This window comes from Vombatus ursinus, unplaced genomic scaffold (genome assembly GCF_900497805.2).
Source record: "Vombatus ursinus unplaced genomic scaffold, bare-nosed wombat genome assembly UNPS02014789.1, whole genome shotgun sequence".
Classification (NCBI taxonomy): Eukaryota; Metazoa; Chordata; class Mammalia; order Diprotodontia; family Vombatidae; genus Vombatus; species Vombatus ursinus.
In genome coordinates this window covers 17657944-17684223 of record NW_020954567.1, presented here as the reverse complement: position 1 = coordinate 17684223, position 26280 = coordinate 17657944, and the positions used below count along the sequence as shown (strand labels likewise).

Below are 26280 nucleotides of genomic sequence, written 5' to 3'. Positions count from 1 at the left end.
TCCTCTTCTATTTATGTAACGTGAGGTCATTTCCTAGCTTTTAATGGCAGACAAAAAAAGCAGCAGATTTGGCTCTATTAAAGCCTATCTGTTAAAGAGTTATGTTGCCCTTTAAATAGGCCTCAGCATCTGGAAGACCTGGGTTCAGGTTCTGCCTCTGACATATACTGGCTGTATAACCCAGCACAGGTCGCTTAACTCCTCAGCGTCCCAGGCAACTATAAGAATATAAATTGCAGAACAGTTGCCCATCAACATTGATAAAGGGAATTTCCACACCACAATTTCCCTGCACCAGGGAAATTACACATCTAGACAAAAGAGAAATGATCTTGAGAATGTCAATCACTTTGGATTCTCCTTCTATCTATCTAGCCAATTCTTTCTAATCTCCTTTGCTGAATCATCATGTAAGTCCCATCCCCTAAGTATTGGTATAACCCAACTTTTCTCTTTAAGGGATCCACTTCCCAGGAGCCCAGAGATGATGTCTATGCAGATGACTTCCAGAACTATATATTAAACCCTAGTCTTTCTCCTAAGTCATATTGCCAACTATCTATTGGACATTTGCAACTCGATATCCCATGGGATTCTTAAGCAAACCCAGAAATGTAATTCATAATCCTTCCTCCAAAATGTGTCCCTCTCCCTAACTTCCCTATTTCTGTTAAAGTTATTAACATCCTCCAATCATTGTTATTTGCCTCTAATATAAACTTCAAACTCTTTGGTTTGACAATTAAAGATTCATGCAACTAGCTCTAATATACTTCTGTAGTTTTACTATACATTACTCCTCCCTCCATCATTTTATCACCTGGGTGAACTTGAGTTTGTGAAATCTGTGAAATGTTTTTTGCTGTTGTTGTTATTGTTGTTGTTTAGTTGTGTCCAACACTTTATGATCCCATTTGGGGATTTCTTGGCAAAAACACTGGAGTGGTTTGCCATTTCCTTCTCCAGCTCACTTTACAGATGAGGAAACTGAGGCAAACAGGGTTAAGTGACTTGCCCAGGACCACCCAGGTAGTAAGCATCTGAGGCTGGATTTGAATTCAGTTCTTCCAGACTTTAAGCCCAATGCTCTATCCACTGCGCCATCTAGCTGCCTATTCTGTGAACTGAGGGTGATTCAATGAGATGGCCTGTGAGAGCTTTCCCAGCTCCTGGATCCTATGATCCTTCACATACCCTGAGCTCCAGCCAAACTAGATGACTTGCTGTTCCTCGTCCACGACATTCCATCTCTCGACTTCCAATGCACTCCTTCCTTCCACTGCACCTCCCTCTTGTAGAATCCCTACTTTCTTTTAAATGCCACCTCCTATATGAGCCTTATCTTGATTCCTCCCATTTACCACTTCCCTCCCCCTTCTCACCCCCCAAATATATTTTGTATAGCATATATTTTGTATTCACTTATCCATCTTCATGTTATTTCTCCCAACATAAAATAAGCTCCCTGGCAGCAAAGACTGCTTGTTTTCTTGTCTGTCCTTGTACAAATTGGGTACTTAATAAAAAAAATTGTTGAATACATCTGTAAAATGAGGAAGTTAGGCCAGATGATTACTAAGGATCTTTTTCAATTCCAAAATTATATAATTCTAAGCAAAAGTTTGCTCCAGAAAAATGGAAGAGACAAGCTAACAGCATTAGGAATATGGAACTATTAATAGCAACTAATGAACACTAGCTTCAGTTAGAAATGAGGTTCACTGGAAAATGTTCCTTCTTAGTCAACAAAGACACTTCTTCAGAATTTTAAAGAAAGAATGGAAACAGATGATTCAGAGACAAGTGGTCAGAATTGTTTGACAAATCAGTAATTGAGACATACTGACTTATAATACAATGAAGAGAAAAACAGTGAGGGTCATCAACCTGTCTCACTTTTCTTCCCCCATCAAAACGTTCCCTCTCACACTGCCCCTTCCCAAAAGAATTGTTCTTGCTTTTTGTTTTTTTAAGCCTAGCATTCCAGATAAAGAGTTTCCATAAATACATGGGTCCAATACTCCCCTAGAATCAGAGCAGATGTAGAGGAGGTAAGAAAAAAGTATGGCATAGAAATCCATGCTGCTGTGTGTGATAACATTAAGGATGTTCTTTAGAAACATACTGAGCCAGATGAATAAAGCATATATTCTAGGACAAATGTCCAACCTCCATTCTTATAAGAACCATGCCTCTAGAATTAATTTTTAATCCTTAGAACCTCACTGATGTATTGATAAATAGTTACTGGGAGCAGAGTGTTTCTTTTCAACAAATGTTATTTTTGTAACCAATAATTTAACAACTTTGGTAGTAGAAGATGAAATGAAAAATACCTTAGGCTTCAGAGATATGGGATATAGTATAGTTCAGGAAAAGCTTTACGATTTGAGGCCACAACCCAACAGGTTTTAATGAGCCATGTGAGAATCTCATTTCTGGTGAAATACTCTTATACAGTCTTCTAAAACTCAAAAACTTTACGTAATTGGAATAATACATGTTAACCCTATATATAGACTGCTAGTCTTAGAAATCAAGAAACTGTGTGATTCAAATGTAACCTCTGACTATCCATATGCCACCACACCAAGTCACTCAACCTCATTTTCCTCATCTAATCCTCTTTTTGACACTTGAACCTCTTCATAGGTGGACTCCCTTCCTACATCTCCAGCCTTCTATTTACTCTCTTAGACACATTCTGTATTCCAGCCATATCAGCCTGCTTGTTGTTTCTCATACATGAAGTTCCATCACCTCCCTCTGTTACTTTCCACTGGCTGCCAAGCATGCCTCAATGCTCTCTCTCCTCCCCTTCAGTTGATAAGAGTTCTCAGATTCATTCACATAGCTCAAGGAACAGCTAGGTGGCGGATTGAACAGCTAGGGCATCCACCCTAGAGACAGGAGGACTTGAGTTCAAATCTAGCCTCGGACACTTGACACTTACTAGCTGTGTGAACCTGGGCAAGTCACTTAACCCTGACTGCCTTGCCAAAAAAAAAAAAAAAGACATAGTTCAAGTACCACTTCCTTCAGAAGGTTTCTCTTGTTCGTCTGAACTGCTAGTGTGGACTCAGTCAGAGTTGCCTTGTGTATTCTTTCAATGTTTCTTGTGTATGTACATTTCCTCCCTTTTCCCACCCCAGTAGGATCCTTGAGGACAAGGATGACCATTTCTGCCTTTGGCCTTTATTCGCCCAGCACCTAGTAACACAGTGCTTGCCACTTAGTAGGTGCTTAATAAATAGTTGTTATGAGGCTCAAAGCATTTTTCAAACCTTAAAAGAAAACAAATGCCAGCTACTATATATTATTAAATTAATATAGTCCCTACCACTTGGCAAGTTCATTCTCACCAAAAAAGGAAAAAGATTAAAGAACAGAAGGACAAAATTACTCAACAATCCAATTCACACATGTATTCAGTGTCTCTAGAATATCCATCTACTTCACATATCTACTACACAAAGGAAGAATTTGTATGCCCTATGTTATCCTGATGCACAGTGTCAGATTCTGGTTGACCTAATACTTATTAAGCAAGCATAATGCTGATAGTACTGTACATGGCATTCACCAAACATGAACCCTGCCCCTCAAACTTAGATCTGGGAATAAAATCCACAAATGCTGACAGTCACTCCTGTGTTCTAACCAGCAGATACCACTTTTCTCCAGAACAATAAGCCACACACTGAGTAATATAATATACTGTATTTTGCCCAAGGTTATGGTTATCTTCCAATACAAATATAATTGAATTCCAATCTGTTAAACTTCAAAATATTTTCTTGTTCATAAAACAATCCCTGAAAGCACTTCAACTCTACAAGATTGCTTTTTTACTTCAAGTTAATTAATTAAAACATCAGCACCAAATCCAGAAACTGGTGGGTGGAGAATGGGAAAGGTGATTACAAGACCAGGAATTGAAAATTCCCTGTGTGAATGATAGGAAAAATGCCTGTGGTTTACTGACTAAAGCTCAGTCACTAAGAACCTGTATTCAGATGGATACGGTTTCATAATCATAGATTCTGAGACATTCTACTACTCCCCTCAATTCCTCAGCAAAGGAACTCTGGCACAGAGCATGAGAAAATGACCAAAAATTATCTTAGGAAGATAAAAATATGATAGTCACTCTGTAAATGAAGTCCTTTATTTTTTTTAAACCATGTTCATTTATAATCAGACTACAGTAGTTCTAACAGGACAACATGTATGTCTATGATAAGGATTCATATTTTTGGTAACTGGAATAGGAAACCATTATCTATGCAATGTATTAGCTTAAGACAAATACCTATTCATGGCTGCAACAAAAAGTATTACAATTATATGATGATGAGATGTTTAGGCATAAAAAAGTGAAATGTTCATTATTTTTAGATAAGGATACTGTTTGTAAAAATTAGAATAGTGAGAATAATAACCAAATTAGTTTATAGAGCAAAGCTCAAGTTGCTCTCCTGGTAAACAAGAACATAACACCACACCACACTGCTGTTTTCCAAAGAACTAGGTTTCATATACCTAGAACAACCTCCTCAGTGATCTATGATTTAGCTACTTGTACTCCAATTGAGCTGTGATTGCATAGAAGGTGGTTCTTTCAATGATGCAGATTCTAACCCAAGTGTGGGAGTGCTTCAAAGCTCCGTCTTGGGCCCTCTTTTCTTCCCTCTATACACTCTCTTGGAGACTTTATCAGCTACCAATAGTTCAACTCTCATTTCTGGGCAGACAGCTACACATACAGTCCTAATCTCTCTCCTGAGCTCCAGCATCACCAATTGACTATGAGACATCTCCACCTGGATATCCAAAAGGTACCACAAGCTAAACATGGTGTACATTGAATGTATCACTTCTTGACTAAACTACAGCAATAGCCTAGTGGGCTCCAGCCTCTCCCTTCTCCAGTCCATCCTCCACATTCCTGTTAAAATGAAATTGCTAAGCCATTACCACTCCCCTGCTCAAGAAGTTTAATTTGCTTTCTAATTTATTTAGCATTGAAAGATCTTCACAATTTGTTTCCAACCTATGAAGGAAGCCTGGCATTGTGGAAAGAACTATAGATCTGGAGTTAGAGGATCTGGACTCACATCCTGCTTCTAACACTTTGTGACCTTAGCCAAGTCACAAATAGAGAATTTGGATGTCGGTTTTCTTGTCTATAAAATGAAGGAGCTGGAGTAAATGGCCTCTGAGGTGTCTCCCAGCTCTGCATCTAGAATCCGCCAAGATGAGTTCATCTTGCTCTCGTTCACACTCAACATTCCACCCACACTGGTGTACTTGCTATTCACCATATAAAACATTTCAACTTCTACTATGCTGGGAAGCCTTCCTTCTCACCTCTGCTTCATAGAATTCCCGGCTTCCATCAAAGCACAGTTCATGCACCACTCACTACAGGAAGATATTTCCTGATTTCTCCTGTTGGTGCTTTCTGCCCATTCTCCCAAAAATATGTTTTTGAAAATTTATCCTGCAGATGTACACTTGTATACATGTTGGTACTTTTCTCTCCCCGCCCCACAACCCCTCATCCTCTCTATAACAAGATTCTTTTATATTTATCTTGGTATCTTCAGCACAGAACATGGGTCTGGCATATATTAGGCACTCAATAAATGTTTGTTGAAATGAACTGAAGCTCACTACAGTGGATTCACTCCTCACATTGAAGGCCTTCCTTGATGTCTCTTGACCTCACCAATGGAGCATCATTAATTTTTTTTTTAAATCCATCCAAAATTGGATTGGGAGGAAAAAGCTTTTTAGCATCCCCAGTTCTCTTGAGTACAAGCCTAGACTATACTAGGATTCAGGAAGATCTCAGTTCAAATCCATCCTCTTGACACTATGTGACCAATGACAAATCACTTAATGTGAGCCACAGTTTCCTTATCAGGAAAATGGGGAAAATAGTATCTCCCTCACAGGGCTATTGAGTGTCTATGATGAGATGCTATGTTGTATAACAAAACAAAACAAAGAAAGAAAAAAAAAACCGCTTTCAAAGTACTATATCAATGTCAGATATGATTATCATCATTATGACATCAAGGATTACTGAAGATCTTCTTAATCTGTCAGTCAAAATGAGGCTTTTTAATGATAATAAATGTTCTGTTAATTGTGGATTCACAGACAAAACAAAACTTGTCCTAGCACAAGGCATTGTTGGAATGTAAGGGAGATTGCTTTTCCTCGATCTCTACCAAGTCACTTCACTGGCTTCCTTCAAGTCTCAGTTAACTGTAAGAAGTATTTCTCAGTTCTCCCTAGTCTTGTTGCCTTCTTTCTGAGATTATCTCCAATTTATCTTGCTATCTTATTTATATATATATATATATATAGCTTTTTTTCATGTTGTCTTCCAAACTAGACTGTGAGCTCTTTGAGAGTAGGGATTTTTTTATTTTTGTGTTTGTGTTCCCAGCATTTAGCACAGTGCCTAGCATATAGTAGGCACTTAATAAATGCTAGTTGACTGACTGATCCTCAACAACAACTTCACATAACACAATTCTGAATACATGTCTACTGAAGAAATGGAAAACATTAAGTATGAATCACAAAGGATACCCATATTAATACACATATAACTACATAGGAATCTAAAAAGAGTTGAGAGATACAAAAAATTGTTAGTTTTGACTTACCATGACCCTAATATGCAGACCCTCCTAAATCACAGAGACATGGTAAACAATTTATTTTTTATTTGAACAGAAAAACAGCTATCTGCTTTTGGTCTGAATTTTGTTTTGGTGAGAGCTACATCAGTGTGATAGGCTATTTACTATTAGGCTAAAATGCCAAGTTACAACCACGCATAAAAATCATTTCAAGGAAGTAAAAAATACTTTAACAAAGGAAACAGAGAGAGAGAGAGACAGAGAGAGAGAATTGGAGACAGAAGGAATCGGGGACAGAGAGAGAAAGAGAAGGAAAAGGCAAAGTGGGATGTTAAGAGATGGGAACCAGTTGAGGAAAGGTCATTTACATAAAGATTTAGAAACCCACAATAAAAAGCCACGGAACCATTTAATTCCCCACTCCCTAATAAGTGAGAGAGGTTAAATGTATTTTAATGCAGAGCATACCCTAAAGGTTCAAACAGTGGAATAAATTAATCACTCCAACTGAATTCTAAATGCACGAAAGACTAAAGAATTTGGGTACCCATATTCCAGTTTTTATAGGCTATCAGGGGGCAGATAAAACCTACTTTTCCTCTACCTTTTAACAGGGCATTTGGCTAAATGAGTAAGTTATGGGTGAATAATAGGAACTACATTGGTTTTATGTGGCCAACTTCAAGTCCAGATTAAAAGTCCAGAGTCTCTCTCAGTTTTTGAAGCTATAATGTTGAAAATACATTTGACATTAAGTGCTGAGACAAGGCAAAAATATTCAATTCAATTCAATAAACCTTTATCAAACATCCAGTATTCTCTGAACACTGCAGCTCAGGGGACATACAAAGTTTAGATAAGACGTGATCCTTGCCCTCACAGAGTTTACAGATGAATAGGGTGATGAAGACGAGTACATGGACACAATAATACATGATAAGTGCATTACAGAGGAGCAAATTATAAAAGTGCTATGGAATTCTAAAGGGAAAGGTAATTATTAATCTTTCAGTACCATGCCTCTTATCTGACTGCCAGAGTTATGTGCCTCAGAAGAGACAAGTCCTTTTCTAAGGAGTAGAACGCCTGAGCAGTAGAATGTTGCTCACGTATATTTAAGGCACAGCTTCGAGAAATAAATATGACACTCATGCCACTGCCAGCATCAGTGGCCATGGTCTCCAGAAGGATATTCCACACAATTCTAGGAGAGGATGGTGTAGTATTGTGGAGGTCAATAAATACACTAGGACATTGTATTTCATAGGACTGATTTAAGTCTGGAAGGGAACTTACAGTTCATCTATTCTAACCCCTCTATTTTATAGATGAATTTATATATAAAAATTTTATATAGACATTTTATAGATGTCAGAGGTTATTTGTAGACAGAGTCAGGATCCAACACATTTTCCCACTATATTCTACCGCCACTTGGGGTATTAGCTATTTTAGAAAACATTCGTGTAATCATTTACGGATTCAGGATTTTTAGTTCCTTTATATTTCCAACAGAAAGCTGATAAGGTCAACACAACCAAAGCAACAGATTATCAAAAACAGCCACGTACCCAGGAATCACTCTGAATTCAAGCTAATGTCTTTGTCATATTCCTCAGAAGATAAATAATCCCAAGAAGATAATGAAAGGTGATGACTGAACCATTAGAGAAAGAAGTAATGCGCATTTACTTTAAAGAATAACTTCCATGGTGATCTAGACCCAAGTTTGGCAAAGGGAATAAAGTGAAGTGTGTGGATCTGTCTGTACCTAAATGATTATACTTGAAAATGGCTTAGAACTAGTAGTAATTAAACATAAACATAACTGTCCATCTGAGTTTTAACCGGCTTTCTCTAAAACTGGGTACAACCAGAGGAAAGGAGTCTAGCCAATTGAGCTGTGCGGTTTATTTTTTTTTAGTTACTATTTAGTCCAATTTCCTTATTCTGTAATTAATCCTCCTTCCCTGGTGAAAGTCATGAAATCTTGCATTGCATAATGATCTCAAATGTATTGATCAAATAATGGCTTTATGCACTAATAAGATTCATGCCTGAAATGTTTTGAGAACTTTTATATAAAAATACAATTCATATGCTTTATTAGTTTATCATGTGACTCAAAAAGGAAGCAGAATTATATTTTTTAAAACACTAGAAGTGCTAAAATTTTCATTTGCAGTTCTTCATAATTTCTAACAAAAGAGGAAACATAATTTAAGTATCCAAACTGATGGATCAAAGACTCAGTTGCAGCTTAAATGCAATAGATGGCAAATACATGAATCAGAGGAAAGTCATCATTTGTGCTGATTATCAGACCACATCTGCTGAGACTAGTAAAAAAGACAATATACATTTCTTTGTATTTCTTTGAGGGAATGTCCAGATTTGGCTAATTAAATGGTAAACTGAGTCATGGGTTTCAACTTACAAAAGGAATTCTTATTCTAATAAGATAGTCTAGCCACAAAATGAGGATGCTAAACCTGAAGTACTATTGCTGATTTTTCTTCTAATTAATATCCAGTATTTACTATATGTGTAGCACCTTGCAAACTGAAAACTGAGAGCACCTAGTCAATAAGGTCATTTTTTTTAGTTGGCCATTACACCTTACATAAAAGAAAGAACAATAGTTAATAACCCCCAAATGCAAATAAATTAAAATCTGTCAGGCCACAGGGAAATCATATACTAGAATAAGAATAACAGTATTAATAATAATAATAACATTTGTATTTCTATAGCAAATATATAACAACAATAACATTTAGCAACACTCCAGTGAGGTAGATGCAAGAACTTTGGGGCTTCTACCAAATCAATCAATGAACAAGCATTGTATTTATTATTGCCTCAGTTTTTTCATCTGTAAAATGAGCTGGAAAAGGAAATGGGAAACCACTCCAATATCTTTGCCAAGAAAACCCCAAATGGGGTCATGAAGAGTTGGATACCACTGAAAAACAACCAAATATGACAGGCACCATGCTAAGTACCTTACAATTATAATCTCATTTGATTCTCACAAGAATCCTGGGAGGTAAGTATTATTCTTACTCCCGTTTTTTAGATGAGTAAACTGAGGCAAAAACAGATTAAGTGATTTCCCAGAATCAGATAGTTATTAAGTGTCTGAAGTCAAATTTGAATTCAGGTCTTCCTGGCTTCAGGCCCAGTGCTCTATCCACTGTACCACCTAGCTATCCCATAAGCTCTCCATAATTAAAGTTATAGAAGTAGAGGCTAGATGTTGGAGATGCTGGAGAGGAGATTCATGATTCAGAGATACTATAATGCTAAAAGCATTTCTTCCTCCTTTCTTGGTTAGTAAGTGCTAGGCAAAGTTAGAAATTGGCTATCACAGAATCACAGAATTTGAGTTGGAAGGGATCTTTCATCATCATCATCATCATCACCATTATCATCACCACCACCACCATTCTCTGTCTCTCTCTCTCTCTCACCCATACACACAACACACACACACACACACACACACACACACACGAATCTCCACTCAAGTATCCCTGATGAATAGTCATCCAGCCTCTGCTTGAAGACCTCAAATGAGAAGAAACCAACTACCTCCTAAAGCAATTGATTCTACTTTTGGATAGTCCTAATTGTTAGTTAGGAAGTTCTTCCTGACTTCAAGCCTCCATCTGCTTTTTTCCAGGTTCCACTCATTGCTCCTGGTCCTGGCCTGTGGGGACAAACAGAATAAATCTAGTCCACTCACTAAATGACTGCCCTTGAAATACCTGAAGACAGCTATCATATCCCCTAAATCTTCTCTTTTCAAGTCTAAGTTCCTTCCCAAGTTCTTTCAACTAATCCTCAAAGATCACAAAATTAGGGTCCCTCACCTTTCTGATTGTTCCCCCTGGTCCCCAACATGCTCCACTTCATCAAGGTGGCTAAACTTGGCCTTTAGAGCAGATAATATTCCATGTGGGGTCATATGAGGGCAGATGCCTATCACCTCACTATTTCTGAAACCTATTCCCAATTAATGCATCTTAAGATCATGTTAGCTTTTTTAGCTGCCACATCACTGTTATAACTCATATTGATCTGTACAAGTCCACTAAAAGACCTATTTTAACAAATGAGCTAAAAAAAAAGCATAATGACTGGCACATAGTAGGTACTACATAAAAGCTTAGCCCCTTGCGCCTTCACTTTGAGTACCCCTTCCCACCCATGCTTTCCTTATCATATTTGTGAAGTCTATTTTTGGTACCCAATTTCAGGACTTCACATTTCTCCCTACTGAATGTTCTCCAATTCTCTAACTTGTCAAGATCCTTTGCATCCTGCCATTTATTTTGGAAGCTATCCCTCCCAGCTTGATCTCATTTGCAAATATAATGAGTATATCTCAGTATCATCTTGCTATTCTGACATCTCTGAAGCATCAAAACCAGCTTTACCCAAAGCATTCCACTGTCAAAGTACCCATAGATCCCATATGACTTACTCTGAGATACCTACCCTCCTCAGCAACCAACTGGAACATTCACTTCATTTGATCTCAGATGGATTTAGGGAGTGAAACAACTTAATGAACTAATATATCTGAAAGCCCCATAATCTTTTTAGAGGTATTTACATTTTTCAAAGTAACATGAAAGAATTCACAAATTCTAGAAGATGGTTGGGGAATACCTTTGGCCCACCCTACTATTTCCTTCTCCACAATCTCTGAAAGCTTCATTTTTTTTTCTCTTATTGATAATAACAGTGGACACTCCATCAGATTGAAGTTGGGAGATAGGAATCAAGGCAATTAGTGTGTACAGCGCCAGATGATAGGAATAATTCATTCATAAGTCAGGCATTTGTAATTTAGAGACTAGCTATAAATATAGTGTCAAATAAGTGGAACACTATGATAGTATTTATATAGTACTTTAAGGTTTGCAAAGGACTTTACAAATATCATCTCACATGATCCTTAAAAATCCTGAGGGGGTACTTGCTACTATTATAGTCATTTTACAAATAAGGAAATTAAGGCAGGTGGATGTTAAGTGACCTGCCCAGGATCACATACCTAGTTAAGTGTCTGAGGTCATATTTGAACTCGGGTCTTCCTGACACCAGCCCTGGTGCTCTATACACTGGACCACTTAGTTTCCTGTTTAGGGAATCTCATAGGAATACAGAAAAGGTAGAATCTATGAGCCTGAGCCCCATAAAAGGGGTACTCTTAAAAATAATATCATATGGGATATAGGTTTCCAGCCAATCAATCACAATTCCCTAGCAAATCACAATGCCCTTCTGAATGAACAAAGAATATGGCCTATTTATTTCTTAGTGGCAGCTGATGACGAAAAGTCCCTCACCAAAGACATTCATGAAGGGGAAGAAGATCATGATTAAACACTGCCAGTCAGTGCAGGTGCCAGCTTATACTAGCTCATAAGAGCCAACTGTTAAGTTTTCAGGAATTTTGCAAGCTAGTTGTTAAATATAGTCAGTGCCCATTCAATCAGCTCCTGCAGCAATAATGGTATTTGTTACTTTAAAAGAATTGATGTCAACCACAGCAGAAAATATTTTCAATAAGTTATTATGTACTTTAAATGATTTTGGCTTTAATAATGAATATTTGAAAGTGAACTTAATTGTATTTCATTCTGATAGTAACAATACAATCTATCTGGAATAACTATGAAATTGTTAGGAAATTTTCCTAAAATGATCATTCAGCACTGTTTAAATCACCAAGCGCAATTATCACTTGGCAACTCAATATCTAGGGGTGAAAAAACCTAAGTTAATCATTTAAAAATATTTCTGGACAAAATTTATCCCTATTTACCACCAATCTAATAAAAACTAAACCAAAATAGAAAGTGTAGCAAAAGAACATCAAATTGAAATTATTAAAATTGGTTAAGTACTGGGACCAAGATGAGCAGCATGTAGTTTACATGGCATGTAGAACCTGCATTATACATGCATTTTTCTTGTTCTTCCAATTCTGGTTTGGCAAAGAGATTAGCTAACATTAATTTTTTGTAAGACCTTGCTTTAATCATTGACATTCTTAAAGAATTCTTTACTTTCAACTTTCACTGCATTTTTCTTTACTTTCAACTGCATTACAGTCAAGATGAACATTACTGAGTGCAAAAATTAATCAAATGTACCATAAGAGCTTTGAAAAATTTAAAGTGGTCATGGAAAGCATGAATCTCAAGTTGAGGATTTGATTAAGTCAGATAAGCTTAAAGATAATCCATTTGACAAAATAACAAATTTAATGGTCTTCCTAGGAATATTTAACTGGGAAATAGAATGCAACACTGAACTTGCGTCTTTTATCAGACAGAAACAATGATGAAAGCATTTTTAATCATTTTGACTTACTAGAACTATCTACTTGGCCTTATAAAAAACAAACTCCACCATGGATAGTTGATGAAAAAAATTTATCACTTAAGTGAAATTTTAAAACATGAAATTGGTTTGAACAATTTTCAGGATTTTACATAAAATAATGTAGAATCAATGTTAAAATCCTGCAACTATACAAAAAGCTAAAAGGGTAATGTTAGCAGCTAGGTGGCACAGTGGATAGAGTGGTAGGCCTGGATTACAAATGTGGCCTCAGACACTTATTAGCTGTATGACCCTGAGTAAGTCACTTTACTCTGTTTGCTTTAATTTCCACAACTGTAAAATGAGCTGGAGAAGGAAATGGCAAACCACTCCATTATTTTTGCCAAGAAAACCCCAAAAGAAGTCATGAAAAGTTGGCACAACTGAAACTACTGAATGACAAAAAAACAAACAAACCAAAAAACCTTTGGATTCAGTGACAGGAAGCCCTGAGATCAAATGTCTCCACAGATACTACTACTATCTGTGTGAAACTGGTTGTCTCACTTTCCTCATCTATAAAATGGGGGTTATAATAGGACGAAAAGAAATGAAATTAAATGATATATGTAAATCACTCCGTAAATCTTAAGGCACCAGATAAATGTTACCTATTACTATTATGACTTTACTTGAGCTCCCTCCCTGCTTGAGACTGAGGAGAGAAACTTCCAATTAGTCACATTCTCTCCCTTCTGGAAATACGGTGGTTCCCAAAAGTGTCAGTCTAGTTTTAAGCTATAATAGCTTTAAGTGACTTGTATGCTGATAAATGGTAGAAGAGGTTTCCCCAACCATGTTTGTCTCCCTGCTAGAAATATCCAGCAAATAAGACCCCTTTTTCTCCCCCTGAACCACAAGTATTATTCAAGAGTTTCTTTGCTTTTCCTATTGATGGTATTATGGGATAGTTTACTAAAAGCCATTCCCTGACTGGATAACTTCTAAGGTTCCTTCCAATCAATTGATAAGCATTAATAAATATGCCAAACACCATGCTAAGTGCTGGCTGGGAATACCAAGAAAGGCAAAAACAGTCAGTCCCTATTCTCAAGGATTTCATTCTCTAATGAGGGAGAAAATATGCAAACAACCATGTACAAACAATATATTTACAGGATACATGGGAGGCACTCTCAAAGGGAAGGCACTGGCATTAAGGAGTGGGGATGGGAGGAGCTTGGGGTGGGGTGGGTTCCTTCTTGCAGAGAGCTGAGACTTGAAAGAAACAAGGAAACCAGGAAGTGGAGACACAGAGGGAGAGAATTCCAGGTCTGATGGACAGCCAGTGAAAACACACATAAAGACGACGAAGGTCTTTAAAAATCAAGAGGATTCTATATTCCAGTGACAAGGGGAATGCCTGGATGGAGCTTAAGCTCAGGGTGGCATTGTTAGCTTTGTACCTTAATAAGATCACTTTGTCATCTGAGTGGAGACTGGATTGGAGTGGGGAGAGACTTTAGCATTGAAACCATCCAACAGGCTACTTCAGTAGTCCAGCCCAGAGAAACAGATATGAAAGTCATCTAAATAGATATGATAATCGAATCCTTGGGAGCAGATGAGATCACCAGCAAAACAGTAAAGGAGAAGAATAAAGGAAAAGAGGCTCTGCCTAGGGCAGAGCCAGTAGGACAAGTCCATTTAGGAGCTGTGTGACCTGGATGAACATCCAACAAGGGCATGGGGAAGTAGTCAGGAAGATACAGAGAAGAGCCAAGAGAGAGCAGTGCCAGGAAAATCTAGAGAAAAGGGAGTCTCAAGAAGAGCGAGATCAACAATGCAAAAGGCTGCAGAGAAGTCACCAAGGACGAGTGCTTAGAAAATGCCATGAGATTTGGCCACTACAAATCACTGGCAACTTTGGGGAAAGCAGTTTCAGTTAAATGATGAGGTTAGAAGCCAGAATGCAAAGAGTTAAGAAGACAGTAAGAGGAAAGGAAGTGGGAAGGAAGGAGATATATAAAAAAAAAAAAAAAGCCAAATCAACAACAACAACAAAAAAAAAACCAAAACAAAACCAGCTGGCAGGGTTGGGATAGATCAAATGAGGGTTTTCTGAGGATGAAGGAGACATGGGTGAATTTGTAGGAATTATGGTAAATTATAATTGATAGTTAATGAAGCTGTTATTTGTGGTTTATAGATCATAACAGTAGGATTCAGTGCATGGAGAACGGAATGTAGTAGAGCATTAGGTGACAATAAGCAACGTATCTTGAATATGTTGGAGCAAGTTTAGGGTTTCATTACACAACTGACCATTACAATAAATTTATTGTTTCTATTCTTCCTACTCTTCAAATTACCTGGACTAGAAGGAAAGTAAAATGAAGGCCAATATTTTAAAATTGACTTTCAAAAGACATGTTTTAAATTTCTAAAAGAGAATTTAGCTAACATGTTTGAGTCTATCACAAGAGTTCTAGGTCTTCCCCCTGTCCCACCCCCACCCCAAAACCGTACCAAAGTTTCAAGAAATAAAAATAAAATAAAATAAAAGGTTTCTATGATCTCATCTTTAAATGATCTTTTTTTGAAATTATCTTCAAAATTCAGACATAATTTAGTTTGAGTTTAAGGCCACTGCTAAGAGGGTAAAGGGAAAGTCTACATTGACCCTACTAGTGCTTTCACTTATCTTTGTACTGAAGATTTCAGTCTACTGAGCTGTTAAATGAACTCCACTGGTGAATTTGAAGTTTCTGTTCTTTCATTCTCATTCACACAAAGGGTACGATAAAATTTACTTAATAAATACTTGCTGCCTTAATTGATCATTACTAATTCTGTACAATGAGAGCTGTGTGTCACCACTTTGAAATGGTTATTAATAAAATGATTCCATAAACAAATATATTTACTTACCTACTAATAATTGACACCAAAATAACTTAACATCCTCAATGCTTGGCTTTGACAGGTGTTTATTATTTTCTACATATGAAATTTTATATCTTTAGAAATTACCCACATTTTTGGATGAAATAGAGAAAAAGGAGAGAGCTGTATATAAAGAGTATGCATATATTATAATACCTGTCATCTTCTAAATCACATTGATACCTCCCCTCCCCTAGGGCAGGAACAGAGTCTTAGACTTCAGTGCCTTTCATATAGTACCACTCTGGTGTAGACTCTCATCCCTTCAGGCCTAGACGCCAGGTCTGCCTGCCTCCAGTCTGCACTCTAATCCATCCTCCATTCAGACATTAAAGTGACTTACCTAAAGCACAGGGCCAACCAACCAAGTCACTTTGCTACTCAATAAACAGTGGTGGTTCCCTATTGCCTTTAGGATCAAATGCAAAATCTTCTGGCATCCAAAGCCCATCATAACCTAGTCCCCTCCTACCTTTGTAATATTTTTATATCTAACTCCCTGCCAATACTCTTTGTTCCAATAGTACTGGCCTCCCTTGATGTCCCGAGAACAAGACACTCTTATCTTTCAGTGCTGGACATTTTCTCTGGTTCCCCCATGCCTGGAAAGCTCTCCTTCCTCATCTCCACCTACTAGATTCCCTGGCTTATTTAAGTTCCAATTAAAACCTGTATTCTACAGAGGACATGTCCTCAACCCCTCCTAATTCTAGAGACTTCCTTCTCTTATTTACTTCCTAATTATTCTGTATATATCATTTGCACATATGTATTTGTTTATTGTCTCCCCACATTAGAATGTAAACTCCTTGAGGTCAGGAACTGCCTTTTGCCTCTTTTTGTATCCCTAGCCCTTAGCACAGTAAATTGAAGGCAGTTAATAAATGTTTACCGACTGACCAACTGCTTAGTGAATAACTGTTAAATGCTAAATCTGTTCAGCCTGCAAGAAGACTGCAGAAATGTACAAGTTTAATACTACCACTACATAAAACAGCTTACAGAGCAAAAATAAGCGTAGTTTCTTTGACAAAATGAATGTATGTCAAAAATAATGAAACTCTAACTTTTAATTGTTCTCCTCTGAATCTCCTTCATTTTGAATATTTTAAAAGCCCCTAGACTAGGCTATAAAAGAAAAATGAGATTCTGAGAAATAAAAACATTTGATGTTTTAAAAAAAAATTTAATTACACAGAAAGAGAAGACCATGGCCAATGACAGAAAGTTTTTCTCTCAGCTATCACTTACAACCTAGAGAGAGGGAGACAATGACACTGGACTGGAACTCATTAGATGAACAGATTCAAACAAGGAACAAGGTAGAAAAATTGTGTCAATGTCTTGCTAAAAATAAGGAATATTCTCCTTAGAATTATAGTCATGCACATATCTGGAAAATCATTTAACAGTTGAAATGTCACTCTGTTGTCTGTTTTGATGCACGTGCATATGTGTTTTAGAGGGACATGACAGGGATGCTGATTTTTTAAAAGTTATATAACCCAGAGATCATGAGGCCATTGAAATGAAACATTTCATTTTAATAACATGCTGAAATTTCTTTATGGCTAAGAGTTTGTCCAACCATGACTCAATCGGATTGAGGTATTATCTGAGTTTCAGTGTAACCATCATAAGAATTTCAACAACTGCCACAGATTTTTTAAATGCCTCAGCCCACTTCTGGTTGAAGCAGTTAGCTTGAATAACATCTGCCAATCCAGAAGAAGTCAGATTAAAAGTTTAATAGTTTTTTTTCCCCCTTTGGGACTTTAAAATACCATCATCAGTAAAATAACACATCTTATAGAATATGTAAGGAATTATGTACAGATAAAAGAAAGATTTGAATTGGTTCTATTATTTGAACCTGGGAGAAAAATCTGCTTTCATCTGTCACAGCTATCATGAAATTCAAAGATACAACATCCCACACATAGTGCTCTATATTCTATTTCACATGGTCTAAAAGTTTACTTTATAAGATATAAGAAAAATGACAAGGTTTTTGAGCATTCCAAATATTACCCAGCAATACATGATTTTCTGCAAAATAATTTCTTGGTGTTTAAAAAGACAATGGGAGAAATTAAATACTTGAGCACAAACTTCTTTCATAATGCTGTAGCAACCATAAGTCTGTTAAGAAATGTCAATCTAAAAATAAATTACTAATTATAAATCCTTAGAGTTGTCTAAAGAAAAATATTTGCCCTCTAATACTAAAATGAACCTAATATGTAGCGTACCTTGATGCAGTAAAATTGGGGTAGGAAATTTTTTTACCAGGCCCCCCCCCCCCCCACCTACACCAATATAACTCTGCAGCATCACAATTTGAAGAAAATACTCCACAGTCTAAACTTGGCGGGCCTATTAAAAAGTCTATCTATCTCTACTATTAGTTACTCACTGAAAGATACAGAGCAATCAATTAGTGATCTGCTGTTTAAAAGGTCTAACCAATTATAAAATAATTTGTTCTTTAAGAAGCAAATTCAGTCATGGCATCTCAGAGTTGGAAGGGACTGAAAAGGTCATCCATTTTCCCCTTATACCTAAGGCAGAAATCTCCTCTATAATATTTCCAACAAGTGGTCATCCAGTCTCTGTTTGAAGACTTCCACTAATGGGGAACTCACTACCTACAAGTCAGCCTCATATGTGAACTGCTCTAAAGCTATCTTTCTTATATCAAGAAGGAATTCAATTGGATCATCATTCCCAACTGACCCTTGGGGTCAAGCAAAACAAACCTTATAACCCTCTTTCAGTTGACATCTCTAATTAGATATTTGAAGATAGCTATTTCCCCCCTCTTTTCCCCATCTTTAATGGCTTAGCTTACTTCACAATGGTTTCAGCCTGCCCTTCTTTTCCCCTATTTATCACAATATACCTTCTTTCACTGGCTCACTGCTGGATTCTCCTTTTAGACTCAGCATTCGGGAGAAGCCACTGGACAGAGTAGAGAAAATACCACGAGTGAAATATCCTTCTTGGTCTGAATTCTCTGACCTTACTGAAGTCAGAAGTGACCTTGCAGCTCTGCTACTGCAATGGGGTGCAGGTTCAGAAAGCGATCTGGTGAAGGGAATCCGAAATGACCTGGTGCTGCCAGCTTGGTTCGCTGTTGGTGTTACAGGAACATCATCAGCACAAACATCACTGTGAACTGTTTTCAGGAGGCCCTCAAAGGACTGTGGCTTGTCAGGATCACTTCTACGACTCTGTGATCTCTTTCTTTTGCTCCCTTTCCACCGAAGGCTGGGATGTGTCTGCCACCTATAAGCACCCAGTGGTTTCCCCAGATCAGAATTGGTATGCTCATAAGAACTCTTCTTACTTTTTGCTGGACGGCACCATTGACAATTTTTTAAACCTGTTCCACCTCCTATAGGACCACCAGCAGGTTCTGATAGAGATCTCTGATAGCCTGCAGGACGGAGAGCTTTCTGCCTTCTAAAGATGCTCATTTTCCATCAAACAGCTTTCGACAATTTCCCTAAACTGAGTTTTCTTCAACTTTTGCAGCCTTTGCAGTCAAGCCACACTTGTCTGGATAGCTGAAAGCATTCTACTGCTTAAACAGCTTTCTTTGTGTGGCTTTGAACCACAGCAGATGTTGCCGTTTAAGGGCTGGTGTCATGTTATTACCCCTTTTTCCCAGATCTCAGAAAATGTGAGCAGCACCCAAAAATCTCTTGCCCGGATCAAGCTCCATCTTCAGTTTATGAAAATGATGAAGATTTCTAGCAGGCCATTTGCACTTCCTGCCCTGGGGTAAATGCTTCTATACCAGGCTTTCAGGAAATAACTTCAAAAAAAAAAAAAAAAGAGTAGTGAAGAGAGACAAAAACCCACAAACACCTTTATGGGCCAATAGCAGTAAAGTTTTTACCATGCAAATGATGGTGGGTTAAAAGCAGAATGTGAAAGTACTTAAACTGACATCCGTGCAAAATCACAAAAATATTCTGTTAAGTCACTGCCCATCACGATGTAGTTCTGTTCATATTGCAGAAGTTTTAAGTGATGAACAATTTCACTGACATTTACACATAGACTCCCTCTAGCAAAGCTTCAGCAAGAACACTGCTCTTTATCAAAAGGGAAAATCTTTTATCTAAACTGAGGAAAAGGTAAATCTCAGGAGAGTCAATCAAGGAACAAGCAAAAAAGGAAAAGAAAGCTGTAATTTAAAACAGTAATAATGTAAATATACTGGAAGAATGGAAAGAACACACAAGGCTGGAAGTAGGAAGAAATGTGGGTGGGATTTTTACTAAGTTTTAGACACTAGCTAAGAAAAGGAAAGTTTTGAGGCAAGAATTTGTGGCAACTGGAACATAGGAATAGACATATTTTAATCTTTTGTAAGAGGATAAAGTTTATTTTGCAAATCTAATCGGGACAAGTCAAATGGAAAAAATACTATCTGTTCAACCAAAGAAACTGCTTTTTATTCTGCACTCCCTATAACTTCAAAAACAGCTGATTAGTTAAAATTTTGTCACAGTATTTTATACTTAACCATATATGGTTATATGCCAAGTTTTAGGCTACCTTAAAATCTTTAACTGTCTGTTCACAATCCCCTAAAAACAGGGGATTACAATGGAAAGCCTAACAGATCCAACACTACCAATAAAAGATTTATTACAAGGACAATCAACTTTACTTTGCAAGTTATATAAATGGTACTTTGGCAAATCTGGGAAACTATCCATTCCTTTGCTATAAAGTATATAATTTGTTACCTGGTATATCTATATGTTAAGGGATTTAAGTACTGGATTTTTAAAGAAATGAAATCAACAAAATTATAGTTGTTCTTTCTCCTCTTTAAAAAATGAATGTAAGCAACATTACAAAAAGAACCCAATTAACATTGATCTAATTACAAAGTTCCAAATTCTCTTCCAATCTTTGTTAATGTACTTATTGTACTTTTAAAAATCTTGTAATCAAGATTTCCCTACATTTATATGAAATACAAAGTAGATTTTTTTCTGACTTTCATGATGTTCTAGAAAAGATTATATGAATTGATTTTAGGGAACCTATTAATATATTAAATGTATTACACTTATGTAGGGGAATTCTATTTGGCATAGTGTGAAAAGCAAAACCCTTTTTTACATAAATAACTTCTTAATTTAACTATGCATAAATCTAAAATCTTATATATTCAGTTTGTATAAACCAGAGCAATGAAAAGCTGTACTAATTTATTAACATCTGCTTTTGTTTGTGCTACTCATTTATGAAGATAAGTAATGCGTGTTAACATATCACATGTGTTGTTATTTTTGAAAATGGATAGCAGTGTTTTTCCCTCTAAGAATCTTCAAGCACAAAGCATGTTACAAAGCAAACAGAAAAAGACTAAGTGACTATGAAAGAAGAGTGACCACTGACCTGACAGTAGAGATCAGTATGAATGAGAGAAGAACAAGCTATAGAAAGTATACTTGGGGCAGGCGGAATGAGGGAGAGGGAAGGAAGGGAAGGGAGGCGGGAAACAAGAAAAGTATTTTAACTGGACATCTCCATGACTGTTCATAATTGATACTTTTTCATGGAAATTACAGCTACTCTATTGAATAGAAGAAGGAAAATTTAGGGTTACCTTTCCAAACTAACCAATAAATAGTAGAAAAAAATGAAAAGAAAGAAATCTGTTTCCTTACTGTGTATTGGTGCACATGAGCTTATCTGGTAACATTCAAAGCAATTTTCAAAGCTTGAATGAAAATTCTATAAAAGTTCTGAATTTCAGGGCATTCAGAAGCAGTCTCCTTATTAAGGATCTAGACATGTTAAAGGGGACTTTAAAATGTCATCTAGTTTGTAAGGATATGAACATAATTCCGTTAAGAACACATTGCTGATACGTTGCTGTCAGTTAAAAAAACAAAATAAATTCCTTCTCTAAAATGTAAATTTACAAGAATGATGTGCTGTTTAAAATGAATAAAATAACCTTCATCTAAAGTAAGAATAGAATGGGAAAAAAAAGGCATCCTTAAATAAACTATATGTTAATCTCCTGTGCATGTCCTTATTATTAAGACCTAGGTATATTCTATGTTCTTTTCTCTTCCTAAATCATCACTCAGTTCACTGCAACTTCATTGAGTCTCACCTGGAAGAAACTGGAGTCTTCCAAAGGAGCATTTCATCTTAATGATCCTCAAGAAAAGCACAATAAATAAAAATATCAGGGCTGAATTTGTAATGGAATAATAATAATGGTCCTATCCTCATAGACTAGATGACTTCTCTTAAAGTCCTTTCCAGGTCAGCAATTCTTAATATCATAAAGTACCAAATTAGTACAAATTTTAAAGATAGTCTTTAAATCTTTTGTTTCCTTGAAGGTTAAATTGTCTTTGGCTTATTTGAAAAGATTTTAACAGTCTTCCAAATCTATTCATGTTATAATACTTGACCATATCAGCCAGTTATAATACTCCAATTGGAGGTCAAAGTTAAGAAAACAACTTTTTCAAACTAAGTAGGAAACTCAAGTCTACTGGAATGAATTAGAAAGACAGTTCTGAAGTTCATTTTTCATCAGATTGGAACCTAGTGAAGTGTGATTTCAGAGGAGGGTATTTCCAACAAAGGACTCTGACAGCAAGTTCTCCATATAATTCTCACTCTGATCAGGACATGGACATAGATCTAACTTTAAAAGACTATAATACACCATAAAACACTTAACAACAAGCTCCCATCAAAGACTGTCCTTCCATACCTTCAACCAGTACTGTAGCTGAGATCACACATCTATAGTGATATAACTAAGAGTTTTTTAAAGCTAAAATGGACGAGTATAAAATAAAAGGAATTGGAAAACAATAGGCAACAGGACACAGTAGCTGGTGGGCACTAACCATGGCTTACTAGAAAGGGTTTTCGAACTAGAAACAGTAAACCTCAGAGCTACTGATCTAACTTTGGGCAACTCACTAATCTTTTCTGTGGAAGTTTCTTCTATTCTAAAATTTGACCTGCCAACTTCATGGGTTTGTTTGAGAAGGAGCATATGAGATGTATATTTTAAAAAATTTTGAAGCATATCAAACACTATACAAATACAAGATTTTTTCTGATATCATCTATACAAATGTTAATGTATTTTCTGATATCAAATAATATGTAAATTGTAAGCATAACTTTTTTTCCTGAAAAGCTGTACATGAATATTTTATAACATTTCAAAATAATTTAGGAGCTATCTTTTTGTAATGCAGATAACTACCATTTTATCATTTCATATTACAAGGCAGTGGCACACATGTGCTTCATTAGTAATAACTTTTTGCCTCTAGAACAGGAATTATTACCTTTTTTGTGTGTTATGGACCCTTTTGACAGTCTGGTAATCCCATACATCCTTTCTCAGAATAATATTTTGAGGTGCATAAAATATATAGAATTACAAAAGAAACCAATTCTATTAAAACACAATTATCATAATATTTTTTAAGTTCACAGACCCCAAATTAAGAAAAATTAAGTAGAATAAAAGCACTTTGGTTAATGGTCTTATGCAATCTAACAAACATTTTTTAAGTGCCTATAGTGTACAAGGCACTGAGCTAGGTGATGTCCTTACAATACAAAGACAAAATGAAAAACAGTCCAGTCATTAAGGAACTTACATTTTACATATTAATGACAAGACTACACATTGTTTTAGAGATTTTTCTAACCAATAAAGGAAAAATTCTGGTTTCATGATTTTCATTTGGGAGACAAAAGAAGAAACCTAAGAAAATTATGGTAGGGTTATAAACTAGAAAAGATGAAGAATGGAGACAGTACTTGAAATCTGTGATCAGAGCTACATTGCTGATAAAACATTTAGAGAATTACAATAAGGACACTAACAACATATAGGTGGTTTATATCTATATATATTGATATTGATATCTATCTATCTATATACACACACATACATATATACATACATACATACATACATATAGTGGGGTAGAACTGATGGAGGATGAGATTGGAGCTGGACCTCTAAAAGGACCCCAAAGCCCCAGAACCAAGTCTCTGGCATTTGCCTGAGGCACCTGGCCCATCCCAGTATAATGCTTTTAACTGCCCTTTCAGTGTAGGCCTCATGGTCTGCACCTGGCCCCACCCCAGGCTATTTTGCCACTCCTTAATTCCATCTAGACCCCTACTCTGCTAATTTCTAGTCATCCCAAGCTATTGGCCATTCCTAGATCCCATTCAAATCTTCCCACAAAATCTTTTTCTTTTATAAAAGAGGTCAGTCTCAGCTTCCAAATGCACAGGCTCTTGAAAAGCCCACCCACTTCTACAGGTGAAACAATAAACCTTGTCTCTGACTGAAAGAACCTGAATTTTTTCAAGGCAGAACCGACACCTTTTGGCCTTGAATTTTGGGGTTCCCAGCACCCCTAGACTGCAACAGAACCTAGGGTGGGAAATTACACTTGAGTTACACAGAATATAGGATTCAGGAACATTTCAGATTTCTCAATGAATATAACATTTTTTTTCTGAAAGATTCCTAAATGGTCAATTTGAAATGACAAGAAATGGCCTAAAATAAAACTGAAAACCAGGAAGCACAGATTGAGATTCAACAGTCAACCATAATAAGATATAAAATAAAAAAAGATCCAGTACTATCATTCTCATAGCGGGCTAAGTTTGGATTTACTGTAAACATTAAATTATCTAATACCATTATAAAAATCTAATGCTATTTCCTTTAGTTTCCTTTATCTTGTGTTTTAATGGTAATGGTTACATTTTCATTTGTTATTTTAAGATTCCTAAATGCATGTAACTAATAATTTTTCAAGAAGGTTTATTCCTGAGATTCATGACTTCTTAAAGTTAGAAGCAATGATCTCAGCAGCAAAAGCAGAAGGTAGAACAGGAGAAAGAATACAAGATTGGGAATCATAGAACATGGGTTCCACGGGCACCTCAAAACCTGTATATACTTTAACAAGTCATTTAATCCATCTCAGCCTCAATTTCTGTACCTGTAAAATGAAGGACATAACCTAGATTTAAATCTATAATTCTAAAATCTCATAAAGATTGGATCCTGAAAAAAAAGGTCACAGGTTTTTTATTTTAATTCTGAATTAGTAGCTCATTACTTTTAAAACATTTTCTTTAATGCAGATTTAAAAAATAATAATTTATTGCAGTCTTTTAACAGCATTAATGAGCTATTTGGCATGATAGTTCAATAACAACACATTTTAATCCTCTGCATATGGACATAAAGGAGCCATCATCTCAAAGCCATACTGTTGTTAGCAGGCACAAAATAATTCCTCATTTGTTTCTAAACTGTCATTCGCAATTAAAAAAAATATCCGGGAATTAAACATGACTTAAAAAGTTTTAAAATAAGTCCAAAAGAAGCTTTAACATTAAGCTACATATAGAATTAATTTCTGCACAATAACATCTCTAGCTTTTATTCCTATACTCAGGATCACTGGTCCAATTATCTCTGAGAAACCTGAGTCCTCAATGGGTTAAGTGACTTGCCCAAGGTTACAACCAGCTAACAGCAAAACCAAAACTAGAATTAAGATATCCTAAATCCCAATTCAGTGCTCCTTCTACCACATGGCACAACACTGCTTGTTTAGTTTATTCTCACAGCAAGAGATAGATTATGAGCTACAATCCGGAAATATTTAAATTCTTATTTTGGAAACAAGTCTTGTCAATCTAAACTCTTAGCTATGGTGGAAAAAGATTGGAAAATGAAGTGGGAAAATAAACTGAAATAGTGAAGATGTCACAGACTATTGCAATAGCTCCCTATTGATTTTCCTCACTTTTCCTTCTCCCTTTCAATCCATTTTCCACTTGGTTGCTAAAATGATTTTCCTAAAGCTAAGTCTGACCTTAGTCCTTCCCTCTTGAATGAACTACTAAGCCCTTTGTTTGGTAGACCCAAGGACATGACACAGGCTTACATCAAAACCCACCCCTAAGTGCCAGTACCCCTTTCTTCTTCTCAGCACCATGAGACCCCAGCTCTGGGCTACAGAAATTTGCTTAGGCCTCAATTGCCAGATTGGCCATGGCCCTTTAGGGAAAAGGGCCTGCAGGGAAGTAGCAACCCAGTAGTACCAATGCTGCAAAGCTCTGAAGTGCCAGTGCTGAGCCAGGGAAGTAAAGAACAGAGAGAGGGAGACAGGCCATCAAGACAGGAAGATGGAGGGTGTGTGTGTGTGTGTGTGTGTGTGGGTGTGTGTGTGGGTGTGTGTGTGTGTGTGTGTGTGTGTGTGTGTGTGTGTGTGTG

At 36.5% G+C, this 26280-nt stretch overlaps 1 protein-coding gene across 4 annotated transcripts in view; it reads right to left on the bottom strand.

Moving 5' to 3' along the window:
* The window catches only part of RASAL2 (RAS protein activator like 2), a 332591-nt gene that overhangs the window by 201397 nt on the left and 104914 nt on the right, over nucleotides 1–26280 (bottom strand). For 2 of the 4 annotated variants that reach the window (XM_027868391.1, XM_027868392.1), the window contains exon 1: nucleotides 18850–19708. The exons of the other annotated variants lie outside the window; for them this stretch is intronic. In XM_027868391.1, the coding sequence (XP_027724192.1) occupies nucleotides 18850–19426 (577 nt within the window). In that variant the 5' untranslated portion in view covers nucleotides 19427–19708. Of the gene's footprint in view, nucleotides 1–18849; nucleotides 19709–26280 lie in introns of those variants that run through there. 4 annotated transcript variants of the gene reach the window in all.